General features: G+C 39.9%; 1 protein-coding gene across 7 annotated transcripts in view; it reads right to left on the reverse strand.

Moving 5' to 3' along the window:
• CARMIL1 (capping protein regulator and myosin 1 linker 1) overlaps window positions 1-17,214 on the reverse strand; it is a 255,236-nt gene that overhangs the window by 49,118 nt on the left and 188,904 nt on the right. For all 7 annotated transcript variants that reach the window (XM_037893029.2, XM_037893030.2, XM_037893031.2 and 4 more), the window contains 2 exons: window positions 15,099-15,186; window positions 9,878-10,027 (listed from right to left, as the gene is read on the reverse strand). In XM_037893029.2, coding sequence (XP_037748957.1) covers window positions 9,878-10,027; window positions 15,099-15,186 — 238 coding nt within the window. The remainder of the gene's footprint in view (window positions 1-9,877; window positions 10,028-15,098; window positions 15,187-17,214) is intronic.

Consider the following 17,214-nt stretch of genomic DNA (forward strand, 5'->3'; position numbering starts at 1 on the left):
AATATTACAATTCTAATGTGTTTCCTCTCTCAACCCCATAGAGACTGAGAACAAGATTTTAACAAGTCTTGTAATTTTGGTTTCCCAACTTCAGACACCTTAAAGGAACCTGATTTTCAGAGGCTGGGTATACAACACTTTCTGAAAGTCAGGTCTCTTTAAAGTGTCTCAAGTTGGAAACCTGAAGTCATTAGTGACTTTTGAAAATTGTAGCCTAAAAATGTAATGGGCATGCAGGTCCACCTCTAGCTGTTTTGACTCTGAGGGTTGAAAATATTTTCAGTGCCCCACCCACACAGCAACAGGGCCCCAAAAAATAAAAATAAAGGCCGGCCAATCAGAGCAGAAGGGAAAACAGCCCAGCAGCATGGTGGTGCCCTCTGGAAGTTGGCAACCGAGACCATCTTGCTTGCCCACCCTGTGGGTATGTGTGGCACTCTGTACCTCAAAGCAGCACCCTGGAACCCCCAAATTCACCACTGTCATATAATTATGATGTGTTTTGTACAAAGTATGCCTTGTGAGGTATCATTTTTAAAGTACTGATCCGTTGAACATTAATATCCTGTTGGATTGTATGTGCTGTCATTGTATGTGAGGTTATGAAGTTTTTCTATGGGTGTATTACTGAAATATATTGTGAGGTTGGGAACACCCACAACCAGCCTTTTAGGTACAACAATGGAGTAGCCAGATGCACTGATGGCACACTGAAGGGAATCCACTCTCCCAGTTATCATCTCAGAAGACTTCTCAGAGAGAGCACATAGAAAATGGAGACTGCTTGACCCACGCCATAACAAAAGATCCTTCCAGAAAGCTGGAAGAAATTATAAAGAGGGGAAGTGACATCATGACTTGGCCTCACTCCCCGCACAACTCAACACCTGGAAATACGTCTGGAGGACAAAGACTTTGAACTGGGGAGGGAGGTCCCAGGCTGGAAGGCAGTTCCAGCCTGTGTTTTAAAGATCTGTGACCTGACTGTACCATCTATCAGGTGAGAGACTGCTTGATTCAAATCCTGTTTAGTTTGTAGAACTCAGACTGAAAATTTATTTTTATTTCTTTGGGTAACCAATTTGATTTCTACACTTACTACTTAAAATCTGTCTTTCTGTAGTTAGTAAATCTGTTTTATATTTTATCTAAAACAGTGAGTTTTGGTTAAAGTGCTTGGGAAATCTCAGCTCAATTTACAAAGGCAAGTGTGTGTCCTCTCTACATCGAGGGAGGGGTGGATTGGGTAATGAACTTGCACTGATAAGGCTTCTGACCAGGGCAAGACGGTATAGTTCTGAGGTGTACGGCTGGGGAACTGGGGGGCAAGGACTGAAGCCTCTCTATTGTTGGTTCATGAGTGGCTGACAAAGCATTCATGTAACTCAGTTGGGTATATCCCTGCCTGTGAATGTCTGTGTAAGTGCAGGTTTCAGAGTAACAGCAGTCTTAGTCTGTATTCGCAAAAAGAAAAGGAGTACTTGTGGCACCTTAGAGACTAACCAATTTATTTGCGCATGAGCTTTCGTGCAGTACTTGCCACAGGTTTGTAGCCTGGCAACAGCAACACAGAGTGAGAGGGATACCCCAGGTTGGTGAGACAGAGGGCTCAGCAGCCCACACTGCACCCCAAGAAAAACTGTCACAGTATGTATTGGATAATCACTGACAGAGGTCTTGTAACCACTGGTAGAGTCAGAGCGTAAAACAATATACAATGTTATCCAGTAAAAAGTAACAATTAATACAAGTGAGTTGCATCATACATGCATTTAACTTACACAAATTCAACAATACGCGCTCGGCAAAAAAAAAGAAAAACAAGAGACCTGTAAATAGTGCGGGCGATTCCGCCCACCATTTCACTCAAAGAGTGTATGCCCCGGAGTGAGCGTGAGATGGGAGAGATGAATCTGCTGTTCCCTCAGTCAGTCTCAGTTCCCGCGTGTCTCTCATAGTGTGAGCATCTCGCTGCGCTGAGTGTGATTCTAGTGTTTAAAGACACTGTACGTATTTTTCGTACAACATGGTCCCTAAACACAAGCCAACTACTTCATCGGGTGCTCAACCAAAGAAATAGCAATATGTTCCAATGCTGCAGGAAAAACTGGCTGTGTTGGACTTATTGAGAGATGGTATGTCGGTCTCCAATGTGGCGCATAAATATGGCCACAACGAATCTAGCATTCGTGCCATCAACGTTCGAGAGAGAAAAATTCGTCAAGAAGTGGCATCAAGTGCTCCAGTAACTGCTAAGGTGACGAGCCAGGTGCATGATAAGACTTTAGTGAAGACTGAAAAGGCATTAAACTTATGGCTGGAAGACACGAACCGTAAATGTGTGCCTATCGATGACAACACGTTGTGAGAAAAGGCTCTTAGCCTCTATGCGCCGTTCAAACCTCCTGCCGAAGAGGGACAGCCTTCTGATGAGAAGGAATTCAAAGCCAGCCAAGGTTGGCTTAACGGTTTTAGCAACCGCTTCAACCTCAAAAACGTGCAAACTACTGGTGAAGCTGCATCTGCCAATGAAGAGGCAGCAAAAGCCTACCCGGAACAATCAAAGAAAAGGGCTATCTTCCGGAACAAGTTTTTAATACTGACAAGACTGGGTTCTTCTGGAAAAAAACGCCCAACTGCACTTACACTTTGAAATCAGAAAGAAAAACTCCTGGCTTCAAAGCAGTTAAAGACCATGTGACTGCATTGTTTTGTGGCAATGCGGCTGGGCATTTAATAAAGCCAGGCTTGCTCTACAGGGCTGCAAATCCCCGTGCCCTAAAAGGCAAGAACAAAAATCTCCTGCTTGTGTTCTGGCAATCAAATAAAAAGGCGTGGGTGACGGCAGCATTATTTCTGGATTGGTTCCACAAGTGTTTCATTCCGGAGGTCAAGCGGTACCTCGAAGAGAAAGGACTTGACTTTAAAGTGTTGCTGATCATAGACAATGCTCCTGGCCATCCTGAGGCACTCCAGTTTGCACATAACGATGTTGAAGTTGTCTTTCTCCTCACCAATACCACCTCCTTCCTCCAACCTCGCAACCAAGGCGTGATTCGCTGTTTCAAGGCCAAGTACACGAGGCTTACGTTCTCACGGATACGTAGCGCCATGGATGCTGATCCTAATCTTAATGTGATGGAGTGTTGGAAGTCCTTCAACATTGCTGATTGCATCACTTATATTAAACAGGCAATGGATGCAGTCAAGCCTGAAACAGTCAATGCATGTTGGCGAAACCTATGGAAAGAATGTGTGAATGATTTTAAGGGTTTCCCAACCATTGAAAAAGAAGTGAAAAGCATTGTTCAGGTAGCCAGGCAAGTGGGTGGTGACGGCTTTGTTGACATCCTTGAGGAAGAAACTGAAGAATTAATTGAGAGCCACAGAGAAACACTGACTAACGAAGAGTTAGAGGAACTGATAAAATTGCCTACAGAAGACAATGATGATGACGACGACGAACAGGAAGAGCCAGCAAGTTGGAATCTTCATAAATTTGTTGAAGTGATCCAAGCAGCGAAACACTTGAATGATTTAATTTCTGAATACGTTCCCTGTATGGAACGAAGCCTCAAAATCACAAGTAGTATTACGGATGATTTGAGACCGTATCAAGAAATGTTTGAGCAGCTCAAGAGACAACAGCGACAGTTGCCAATCACCACGTTTTTCAAGGAAAAACAACCAGCAGCAGATGAGCCTATGCAATCAACTTCTCGAGCTGAACCAGAGCCAACCACTTTGTCTACGACTCGCTCTCCGTCACCCAATTTCTCCATATACCTGGATCAACATCAAGCCCTGATGACCCCCTGTAATTACCCCCTGTAATTAAAATACAGTACTGTAAAATTATATTTTGCATATGTACTCTTTATTATATACTGTACATTACTGTATACATTATACATTTATACATATTACTGTACAGGGTTGTATACACAAAACCATGTACAGTATACTGTACTTTATGGGCGATTTAAGGGATTTTCAAGGGTAATTTTGACTATACGCGATTTTTGCCTTACGTGCTAACTTTAGAACCTAACCCCCACATAAGACGTGACTCCACTGTATTAGCATATTCCTAACATTTGAAAATGAATGGGACATCTATAGGATTCTGCAAAACTGTCAACTTTCATGCAAATTCCAACTGTCTTTTGATTTCTCAGATGGCATTGTATACCTGGGAAAAAAGCTTATGGACACAGAATCATGGATCATGAGTCCCAGGAGTGTCTTCAGAAGTTGTCCTGAATGTGGGGGAGGCAGAGGTATTATTAACCTCCCTGCGTTGTTTACATTGATCTTCCTGTGAAGTAGATTTGCTCTATCATTTGTGATCGATCCTCCCTGGATTCCAAGAATGTCCCCATATGCTATTGTGCCAGATTCTAAAGTGACTCCTTTAAAGTGCTCTGGGAATCAGCACATAGGATTCTGGTGTGTATGTGCAGGGGACTACTTGTGAGGGACTATGGGTTTACAATGTGAGAAAGATTGAGAACCCCTGGCTTTAGAGTCAGTGGAAAAGTTAACCAATCCAGGACCCATAAGGAGTGGTACAAAATAATGCCATGTGACAATATACCGTTTTTAAGCTTTTCTTTATCTGTGCAACTCCTTTTGAATCTGGAGAAACTGCAGAGACAAAAGTCTCTTGCTTGAACTATACCACCACAAAAAAGCTAGATCTGCAATGCCAAAGCCAGAACTGGATGCACATTACACCTCCCCTAGATGATAGTGCTCGCAAGGAGCCCCACTTTATAAAAATAGTCTCCATTTTCCAAAAATTAAAGTCTCAATATCCTTCAAAACCATTCAGCCATAACTTCCAGAACGGACAATAAGGTGGGGGACAGAAACAAATGAGGGCTAGAAGCAAAGTACTACTGATGTGATAGATTCCAGATCTCATCACTGCTAGAGTATACAAGCGGTAATAATACCATTAATTATTTCTACTGCGGTGGTACACAAGGATCCCAAGCAAGAATTAGGACTCCACTGTACTAGGCACTGCACAGACAGCAAAGAAAGTCCCTGCTACAGGGGGACAGATACAGGACTGAATCACAATGTAGGATTCAGTCAGTTACTCAGCAGGTGAATAAGCAGACAAATGGGAAGTGGTAAGACAGAGGTGTGGGAGGACAGGGTATCAGTGGAGAGTCACAGTAAATACACTGACAGCCACTAGCTTTGTTCTTATCTGCCCCAATCAATATACCACATCACAATACTTTCCAAAATTATACCAGATATATTGCTCATTCTCTTTCCTCCACAGTCAGAAAGGGCTGGATTTATTTTTGGTGCTTTGTGAATTTTTTTTTAATGTAGGAAATGTAGGTTAAAGAAGTGTGTTTTATATTTGGCTCTGAAAGCAGAGAAGTAAACGTTTGTCTTATCTTCCAAGACTTCCAGGATCATGAGTCTGTTGCGGGAGGCTGAACCTATGTGCTAGATCTGTGCCACAATTGCTCTTTAGTATATCCCAAAGTAAGTAAGTGCTATTTTTCCCCTAGTCTTCTGTTCCTTTACAGAAATTGTTCTTTATCTTGCAGTATCACTGAAAGACTACAATATTAAGCTATTGCTTACATTTCATTAAAGTTTTCTACCGGTCCTTCATTTTCCTATAGAGTCACCATTGTCTACTTATAGTATTAAAAAAGCGGATTTGATATTCATTGAGGCAGGCCATTTTTATTAGCGGCGAATGTAACCAGTTATCAGCGGGCGGGACTGAACCTGGGACATCTGAAGCTTAGTATATGAGTCTCTACTGCATGAGCTAAAAGCCACACAGCTCTTGGCTAAGGCTGTAGCAGATTCATTAATCTTTAAGTGGTCTAGGTGTCACTAGAGGGGGACAGAGCACCACACCCAGCAGGCATGGGTTACACAAACAGCTAGTGAATTCATAATTCACAGCCCAAACATTTCACTCTTTCACAGGAACATTATTAAAAGGATTTCACAAACAGATACATATGCTACAACCTACAGTTCTTTGACATTTTTTGAAATAATTTCCTATTAATTATTATTATTAGACCAGAGGAATGTAAATAAACAGATTGCCTGCTTTTCTCTTGGGAAACTATCTTACACTGGCCCTGCACTCTGTATTACTGAGAGTAACAATGTTATGTCGTTAGAATGGGTATTTTCAAGATCACTAACATGTGACGGTCTTCTAGTACAGGATATATTCCACTCATAACTTCTCTGCTTTTTAAATAAAAGCTCAAAAATGATTATTTCTTAATATTCTAGGGGAAAAAATATTCAAATAGCTTAATAATTTTCTTGGAAATATAGCTATATTTTGTCCATTCTAAAGAAGATCAGCTTTCAAGCATCCTTTAAAAACTACAGTCCTGCGGCAGAATAATTCCTGTGTTGAAAGAATAAAGGATGAACAAATAATGTACATAATTCCCTTTTGTAGGAAAGGTTAATCAGTCAGTCTGCTGAAAAAATTACATATGCAGATGTGCTTGATATTCTACTTAGGTTAAAATGGGTGATTTATCTTAAGCCAGTGGTAAAATGCATTGTTCCTTAAAAAGTGTCAATCTTGTCTCACACATCTAGAAAATGTGAGAAAACGTATAATTTTATTAAGTTAAGTCAACCTTCATTACCGACTCAAATCTTTCAAAAAGTCTATGCCTATTCCTTTCATCTGAGCAGACTAAGTGGCCTTTTGCGTAAAACAACAAAGCTGTCACATTCAATCTTACTTACACACAACTTTGATCATAATAGGCCCTTAGATAAATACAGCTCTAATTAAAATTTAGACAAGTATGATAGTTGCAGATTAGGGTAGCATCAATTTACTGTATTACAACTCAGGGCGATCAGAAACTCCCAGGTCAATAATGATCAAGCTCTCCTGCTCTATATTGGATCATTCACTCATTCCCAGTGTTCTCCAGAATAGAATGGCAAGTTCTCCCGCGGCTGATGAGTCATTCAGATTATTGGGTTGTGGCCATAATGACATGTTGTCTAGGAATCAAGTCTGAATAACTTCTGAAGCATTGTAAATGTACAGTGTTAAACCCTTTCTAATTCTTTACAGGCAGATACTGGAAATAAAACTCAATCTCTATTTTTAATAGTCATTTTCAAAGCCACATTCCTTGCACTCCTTTCTATTCTGTTGTCTGATACAGAAAGTTCAGAAATGAATAGCAGCTCTCTTCTCTGGACTGGGCTGGTGGAGACCATTCCTCATCCAACCACCTTCCCTCATCCTGACAGTATCTAAATATATATCTCACAGGGCTGTCCAAACATGGCAGGGTCCCATTTGCAGATGGACGTCAACTAGCACCTCTAGAACATTGGCAGTTTCAAGTTCACCTCTTATATTTTCCTCTCCAACAATTCCTTGGCTTCCTCTACCACAGGTGTCTTTGGAGCTTGTTGGGGCAAAGGGATAGATGTCAGTGGAAAGCCCGGGCTCAGGTTCAGGCTGAACACCAAATCCAAATTCAGCATGAATGAGTTTGAGATCTGAAGAGAATATTTCACACAGCTCTGGTCTGTTGGAGCATTTAGGCTGCCAGCATAAAAAAAAACCTACCTTAAACAGATGTTTAATGGACAAACAAGCTAATGATCTATATAATTAACAAAGTTTTAGAAACTTTGGGGTAAGCTACTATTTCTCATTCAATGATAATAAAATAAACTAAGTTATGGTTCATAAATCATGTGCATTTTTTATTCCCTCTTAGAACCTTTCATTAATATATTTGTTTCTTGCATGGACTAATTCCCAAAGTTTCTCTGATGCCATATAAAAAGGGGCCCCACAGGATGAACTTTTCTAACTAAACATAAATGGCTTTGGGAAAACTATGAAACTAATATAATGGAAACCTCTCTTTCACCACATTGATTCTATACCCACATTTTTTCAAGGGCCATGTCTGAAGTATATATGGAATTCATTCAGCTAAAATAGACCCATCTGGAAACATCCATGATATAAGCTAAACTGGATGGAATTAGAAGCGAAGATATCTATTCTTAGGACACTTATAACAACATCAACAAACTGACACCAGCACTGTGCAAGGCTGGTATGCCCACATTACTGAGTTTGTCTCTCAGTTTGTCTCCTATACAAGTGCAATCAATACCACAATGCAAAATGAAGGCACATAGTTTGCAAAAGCAGTCCTTATATGAATTTCTCAGCTCAAGAATATATATATTTGAAACTGGATACATTTTAATTTTTGAACAAATGGAGTTTTCAACACCATGGGCGATCAGAGCTCCTGTATACAGTGTATTTATCTGAAATATAATTTCATTCCCCATAGCAAGTGGATGTCAATGAGAATCAGAATTACAAAAGGGGTTCAGCCATGTGATTAAGTTGTATGAATGGGGAGGAAGACAGGGATATTAAATACTCTTCAAAACAGCTGCTCTAGGTAAGGTACAAACAGTTAATATTTAATATGTGACTTCATATTTTCCTTTTTTTTTAAAAAAAAAAACATGAGCAAAAAAAAGATAAAACACTAGCATGGTCCCCTTACATATATTGTATGATGACAGAGACAAGGGCTATGTTTGCTTTAAAAAACCCTACCTGGAGAGCATTTTCATACTGAAAGTACAATTCTAAGAGCAGAAATTTCAACTACCATAGATTTCTGCATACTAATCTGGTTCGTTCAAGTTCATTTACAGGCACAATCAAGCTTGTGCTAAAGTGTGACGTGTCTTATGATGCTGTCCCTCAGGGCCACCATTAAGCGCAATCACTAAACACCTAAACTGACAAGTTGGCTGCAGAAAGCTTCTGGAACTCAAGAGGACTGGTAATGAGAATCTTTGATGACTCTTGTAACAGCCAATGCCCCAAAGGGAGGAAAATGGGATTTACTGGTGTCGGAGACACATGCGGCACCAAAGCAAACTCTGATGAGGTGCCAGGCATGGGAGTGGATACTATAGTTAATTTAAGTTGCTGCCTCCAACGGATGTCACCTCTACAGCAAACAAGACACTGAGCAAAAAATGTCCACAATGTGTTGGAAAAGAAATAGGGTAACGAATATTAACTATAATTGGCAGCCTACTGGAGTGCATCTGTAAAGATTCAAGATATGGCATGGAGACCAGAGGTAATTTATTTAAAACGTTTATGCAAAAACTATATAAAAAGTTTCTGAGTGATTTACTGCACTAGTCCCATTGAATTTCAGTGGGATGTGCTCCTAACGCATGCAGGTGCTTTTGAAAATCTCACCCAACACCAACATTAGTTCTACATCCTTTGTAGCCTTATTACATGTGCAAGAGTTTCAGACTTCCTCCATATATAAAAAAAATCGTCTGCAGTTCATGGCCATCAGTTTAACCTCTGGGTCTCAAAAAGCCCACTATCCTCCTTGATGGATTAGTGTCAAGTGGCACGATGACAGAGGCAGAGAGAAGCATGTGGTGACAGGAAACAGCATGCCAAAGTAGCAGAGTCTGATTTATTGCTGCCATCACAGTGCCATATACTAGCATCTCTGCAGAAGAGGTATCGTTTATATTAGCGGTATTGTATGAACATGGGCAAGAGAGGTTATCTTACAAGAGAATATGTCTGAACAGATACCAAGAAAAGGGATAATGGAACAAAGGAAAGGGTTTTCCTTCCACTCATCTACGATACCTGGCTTGGATAATTTTTTGTTTTACATACAACAACTATTTATATTTATTGAGCCAAATTCCTAATTTCATTCTGCTGATATAATAAAAACTGCCCACTGAAATCTGCATAAGGACCTTTTTAAGATTAGATTTTTAACCATTGGACTGAAGAAAAGCATCTTACCATACAAGTGTCTAGATCCTCCAAACGTTCTATCTCAGTCAAATCTTCTACTGTGACGGTGGAGCGCTTAGTTGGTTTCTCTTCAGCTAATTCAATCTCCAGTGACTCCTGATGTGGAAGTGGTTTACCACGTCTGGTCAAATGGTCAGCCTAGAGACAAGGATCAAGAGATGAAACTACTGATCAGAAATCTTTAAAAACAAACAAACAACAAAAACTAAACAGAGTGGTTATGCACTGCAGGTGATGATAGGTGGTGAACAATGGGTAAGCTCAACTGTTTGCATCGGAGGCCCTCCCGCATCTTCCTGTAGAACTATTCCCTCATCACACAACACTGGATGGTAGGGAAGGAGGACGGGAGAAAACAGGGCTAATAAGAGAGAATCACATAGTAAGAGATTCTGCTTATCTGGACTGTGGAAACAAAAACACCCAAAGGAGGAAAAAACCTCATACCATACCTAACATTTCTAAGCCATTTCATTTAAAAACTACTGTGACGAATGTACAAATTGCTAGCATACTCAACTGAAGAAAAAAAGGAGGATTGAATGATTTTCACTAATAAATGTAGGAATCACAAGTGCTGCATCTTTTCTAATATAAAAAAATGTGCAGGCAAAATGGGGTAATTATTTTGGACCTCATTATGATGGATAATGATGAATAAATCACTGGACTGGAAGCTAGTGGCTGCCTACGGCCCAGTGATCATGATTTGATTACATTTAATATGGGCAAAACAGAAGACAACACTTGGTGTTTTAAAAGGGCTAATGTCTCACAGCTTAGGAAAATCATGAGTAAAACTGATTGGGATGTTCTTTAAGAAGAGTTTTTTAGATGGCCAAAAAGCCATGATTGTATAATCAAGAAAAAGGACAACTTTGGGTAAATGTAAATACAATATTTTTATAATAAATAATTATATCTAAATAAATATTATATCTAATTGCTGCCTTCACTTCTCTGCTGAACCAGGATGGTATTTACTCAAAGTTACCTTGTTTTTCTCTCAAACAAATAGAAAAAGGGGGAACTAGATAGCAATCAGTACAAATTAGAAATTGTGAAGTGTAGAAAATTAATAAGGGAAGCTAAAGACATCAGGGATAAATATATGTCTGGCAGGGCTAGGGAGGAGATTTTTAAAAAAAGTATACTAGGAACAAAATAAATCTAAAAACAGTATCAGCCCATAACTAGAAGGAGATATTAAAATGGTTAATGATGCAGAGAAGGCAGAAGTGTTAAATAAATATTCCTGTTCTATATTTGAAAAGAAGTAGGATCATGGACTCATATCACATGAGGATGATGAAGTACTTTAGTAACAAAGGAGGATGTTAAACAGCATCTATTCAGGACACGTTTTTAAATCAGTAGGCCCGGATCACTTGAGCCCAAGAATCCTAAAAGAGTTGGCTAAGAAGATCTCAGGCCCACTGAGGTTAAATTTTTAATGAATCTTGGAATACCAGGAAAATTCCAGAACACTGGAAGAGCATTAACATTGTGCCAATATTCCAAAAGGGTAAGTGGGACTACCAGGGTAACTATGGGCCAACTAACCTGACATCTATCCTAGGCAAAACAACGGAAAACCTGATATGGAATTAAATTAAATTTATATTTTTATTATTATGGGAATATAATTAATGCCAGTCAATATGGTTTTGAGGAAAATACATCTTGTCAACCAAACCTGATTTTGTTTTTTGATGAGATGACACGCTAGGTTGATAAAGGTAACTGCATGAAAGTAACAAATACTTAAATGAACAGGGCAGTCATACAGAGCAATCCAGTATGAGCCCATTCAAATAAAAGATATTTTACTACAGACAAATGCAAGGTTATATATTATTAAGGAACAAAGAGTGCAGGCTATATCTACAGAATTGGAAACTCTATCCTGGAAAACAGTGACTCTGAAAAAGACTTATGGTTCATAATGAACGTGCAATTGAACATGAGCTCCCGTTGTGCTGCTGTGACAAAAAGGGTTAATGACATCCTTGGCGATGTAAACAGGGAAGAAGTGAGTAGGAATACAGAGGTGATTTTACCTCTGTATACAGCATTGTTGAGTCGGATACTGGAATACTATCCACATTTTAAAAATATATTGACAAATTAGAGCAGAAGCAGAAGAGATACACAAATTTGGGGACTGTAGAGAACTCCTTACAGGGTCTCTGGCATGGTCTATACTAAAAACTTATATCAGGATAGCTATATTGATCAGGAGTGTGAAACCTACAGTGTAGATGCACCTGTGCTTACAGAAGAATGCTTCTATCAATATAGCTAACTTTGTTTGGGGAGGTGATGTTCCTACATTGGCAGAAAAACTCCTTCTGACAGTGTAAGCGGCATCTATGTTAGGGGACTATACTGGCATGGGCTCTGTAGTATAGACACAGCCTTATCAGCTCAGTCTGTTTATTTTATCTAAAAGAAGATGGAAAAAAGTACCTTAATGGGGAGAAAATACTGCGTTTTAAAGGGCTTTTTAGTTTTACAGAGAAAGGCATAACAAGATCCAATGGCTGGAAACTGAAGTCAGACAAATTCAAATTAGGCACAAATTTTTAATGGTGGGTGTAATTAAGCACTGGAAAAAACTACCAAGGCTAGTGGTGGATTCTCCATTTCTTGATGTCTTCAAGTCAAGACTGAATGCCTTTCTGGAAGATATGCTTTAGTGCAACACAAATCATTGGGCTCAGTACAGGGGTAATGATCTCTGAAATACAGCAGGTCAGTCTAGGTGATCTAATTGTCGCTTTTGGCCTTAAAATATATGAAACATAATGCTTAGAATGTTGACCTGAAAATGTTCCCTGCTAATGTTAACACTGACAAAGGGTATAATAGGAGAAAAGTATCCATTACACCTCTGTGGTTTATATTACTTGTATCAGTTTAAGATGTTTGTCAATACAGGATCTTATTTTGGATTCGCCTTATGATGAGCTGTCAATAGAAAATATCTAAAGTTAGTATTTTAAAGATTGTGAGCACATTCATAGGGGAAGCATGAGAAGAAGAGGATGGTGTGAAGGGAGAACACTGAACCCAATTTCAGTCCAGGGTCAGAATTGAAACTGTGTGGGTACACTCTACCAAAATGTACCCACCAGTTGATCGCATAGGTTTTTTTATGATTGTCTTTTTCTGTGTGCTTTGCATACAGTGGCATCTTTTCCCACTCAGAAGAACTGATCCAATATATTTTTCTGGACCAAGCTTTCTGACTGATGGCCCAACAATGTTCACAAACATCTCAGTTCCATCTGGGAACTGAGAGGCTGCAGTGAGCAGTATGCATGCTGTCACTGATGTTGCTGAATCTTCTTTCACGTTCAGCTGTGGAATAGAAATCATTCCCATCCTGTTTGCAGTCTCCTTGGGTTCCTCTAATTGGTGTCTGCTGGCTTCTCTCCAGTCAGGGTCTCTTCAGTTCAGATTTAGGGGCTTTTTTCTGTTCCAAGATCTTTTGTTGGGTTTATCTGGCAGGGAGCTGGTCTCAGGTCTGGGATTTCTGCTGTGGTCCTCCTCCTGCTTCTCAATTCAACCCAGCCAAGAGTTGTTGCTGGTTATTTTCTAAACAGACAGTCTTCATGCAGTAGTGGTGACTTTGGCCCCTTTGGGGTTGCAGTAACAGTCCTCCTTGGGGCAACAGTCTGGTAAGAAATCAGATCTCTCTCTTGTGCTTCTTTCTCTGGATCCTGCCTTGGGCTTAGAAGAACTTTCAGGATGCTGCTGATGTTTGAATTTGGCAGTAAAGATCTCTGATTGGTCACTGATGCAACAGAGTCAGTTGCTGCCAGGCTGGCCCAAAATAGTGGCCAGCAAGTGGTAAAAAAATTGTGACATTGTGTTGTATGCCCACTAAATACCATAATCAGAGACCTGGTTGCAATGTAAAATGAAATGTGACGCTACACTTAATATTGTGTATGATTTTAAAGCTCCAACATAGAATGGGAGATAGGTTGACCTTGGGCTTAATATGGTTTAGGGCAATTTGAATTTGCTTGTTCCTAAAGCATTCACACTTGAAACAAAAGTTTCTGTTTGAGACTAGCCTTTCATAATCTCAGAAAGGACTCTACATGAATCCTCAGCTGTTTTTAATTATACTTGGTATAAAATTTCCCCTACATGTAAAATTTGTTGCATATTTAATAAGCCTTAAAATTAATGTTTTTAATGAAATTCTCTCTCTCCAGGGTACTTAACATGCCAGTGATATAGAAAACAAGGTAGACACAGATCTAACTGGATAGTTCCTAGGTGGAACTACTGTGTTTCTTCAAATGTCTGTGCATTCAATAGCTTTATACTTTGATCTACAAAGGAAGCATTTCATAACAGCAGGAGCACCAATAATAGTAAAACAAATCTGTCTTATATTGACAATGCTGCCAATACTGCTCCTACGCTTGGAATGTTGACTCACAGTGGAACTTTGGGAAAATTTTGGAAATTTGGTTTTTTTTTGCTATTGCTGCCAGTCTTTTTATATAGCTCTGTGCAATCCAGCATTAGCTCCTCCCACCCTCATCAAACTTGGGTCTGAGTCTAATAATCTAATTCCCCCTCCTCTAAAAACAACATTTAACGTACAGGAGCCCATAAACTGATCTGTAGACCTACAGCAGTATTTCTTCTCTAATCTTCAGGAAGCAGGTACATCTACAGTTAAGTGGTTGACAGCAGAACGTCTTCCAGTAAATAGCTGAACATTTTATCTTCTACATAGATACATCTTCCAGTCTAAGACCTCACATTTCTGAAGTAGCCTCAGAATATGCACCAGTTTGGGAAGTAAGGTCTCTACAGCTTGCTCCACAGTCTCCTACAGAACGAAATCTGACTTTATTTCAATCGCAATGCCTAATGTCTCACTGCGACAGCCAGTAGTTGTCTCCTTAACTAGTGAATATATGTTCTTGCAAAGCCATTTTTGGTTTCAGATGTGATAATTCATACAAGAGATAGTAAGGCAGCTAAATAATGCAGCTTCTTCTGTGGCTGTTTTCTCCTTAAACCAGGACTACTCACCTTATGACCATGTTTCAAATGACGCTGCTGATGAAAATTAGGCAGATTTAGAAATGCAGCTGTGAGAAGAAGAAAGTGAACAAGTCATGAATGCTGTGGTAGGGGTAAGATACCCTGAACTACTCAGACTGGTGCAAACACTCACCAGTTTATGATGGCAATGTGAAAGTGCATCCAGGATTTCATCCACAATTCGGTCAGACAGGAAAGACGCCACAGTCAGCTTCACTTCGCTGTGTGAACATTGAAAATGGGAACAGAGTAACTTTCAATTCACACAAGAGAACTTTGCCATCCCTTACAGCACAAGCTCTATGGGTGTGAAGATTATCTGTGAGTCTGCCACTGTCTTTGAGAATGAAACACAAGAAGGTGCAAGTAGAAGGACTGAACCCTTCAGAAATAACTCTCAGATCCTGCAATACACACAAGAACTCCTGGACCATTTTCAACCTGCTTCTAACATTTTTCTAATGGCAGAAACAAAAACATCTGGCTAAGGGACAACTTAATAACAACTATATGGTCAGATTTGCTTACAAATACATGCGTTGATGTTAGAGAAGACAAATCTGTTCTGGAGTGAATTCAGACAGTCTTACCTGTTTAAGGCTTGTTTTACCTAACAATTAGTTCTATACACATTGCCCTGTCTCCTTTTTGTACCCTTCTGTCAGCTAAATGGAAACTGTATTGTTTCTGCAACCTGCCATTACCATTCCTGGGATGCAAATTGTTTGTGCTTTTGCTTTAAATAACTAGTTCCTGCCTTACAAATTTTGTTTCAGCCAGTCCCATGTATTTAGCATTCAACAAGCACGTATGGAACACAGACTCACTGATAGATTTAACACGTCAGCACTGTATACACTGGGCTTGCCCCTTCACTGCAACAAGTACGAGTTACTATACTCTAGTTACTCCATTCGGGCACGCTTAGCTCTAGTTAGAGCAGCCACGCTGCAAAAACACACTCAAGTCACACATGGTTTGTTAATCCTGCAGCTGGGAATGAGCCTCCCTGCTCAGGTAGACAGACTTGAGCTAGCACAGCTCAAGCTACCACACTAAATATAGTACTGTAGACACTGTGGCTCCGATGGCAGCTCAGACTCTCACGCCCACCTGACACTCTGGGTCTGAGCTCAGGTGGCTAGGCTGAGTCTCCGTAGGAGCCAGTAGTAGTCCACACTGCTAGTTTTAGCACGCTAGCTCAAGCCCCTCTAGTGTGAGTCTGTTCGCCTGCGTTGGGAAACTCACTCGCAGCTGCAGTGTAGATATACCCACAGAGTGACTTGATTAGCACACTGATTGGATTAGCAGTTGAGCTCACTTGAGCTGCAGCTTGCAGTGGTATCCCCAATCCATTACTAGCTTGTGTGCCAGCATCACCTCAGCTTCAAAACCACCCGCTCCTCCCAGCATTGGGCCAGCTAACAAGAATTTAACACACCACTTATTTGACTTAGAAATGTGTGTTTGTGGATGGGAGTTGGGTTGTGGGCTTGCTATACCTCAGGCTAACACTGCAGTGAAGACAAGCCTACAGAAACCAACATTACATTAGATTTGTACTTGGTGTTGCGGTTTACCACTCTCTTTTCATGGAAATGAAACTTTTTTTTCAGCTTTGACTGTCATCACACATCTTTAGATGGTGACTATTACGTCTACACACAGAGAAATGTTTCACTATTTGTTCTGATGTTAGTAGTAGTAAGTATTCCCAGAGTGCAGAAGTCTCCAGAATTATACTAATTCATGGAGCCAAATCTTGAAACAAACTCTAGGTAACCAACCAACATGCTGTAGGCAAAAGATGTACAGTGGCCCTTTTGAAGATATTAAATGGTTAACCCTTTGATGCCTTGAGTCAGAATTTCCCTAGGTTAAACTTCTCACAAAATGCAGAATTTAAAATTGGCTGCAGCAAGGATTTATTTATCTCTAACCCCTTTATTTTCTTCCTTATTTGCAAGAAGAAATCTCACAGGGAGGAATAAATACAAACTTTCTATTGTGACTGAATTTGTTTTCTGGCATGGCCGAGGCTCATTTTTACAATATAGTAATACCTTATTAAATAGAGAGATTACTATATTTACTGTATAATATTTCTGTAACAAAAGCTCACGGTTGTAATGATTACAACTTGGTTTCTGATATGGTAACATGGCAACGATTTGTAAACCTGTCAAACTTCCTAAATGAATAAATAGATTAAAAAATGTTTTCTGGTTGCTTTTGTCCTGTCTTGTTTA

This window comes from Chelonia mydas, chromosome 2, assembly GCF_015237465.2.
Source record: "Chelonia mydas isolate rCheMyd1 chromosome 2, rCheMyd1.pri.v2, whole genome shotgun sequence".
In the NCBI taxonomy this organism is placed as follows: domain Eukaryota; kingdom Metazoa; phylum Chordata; order Testudines; family Cheloniidae; genus Chelonia; species Chelonia mydas.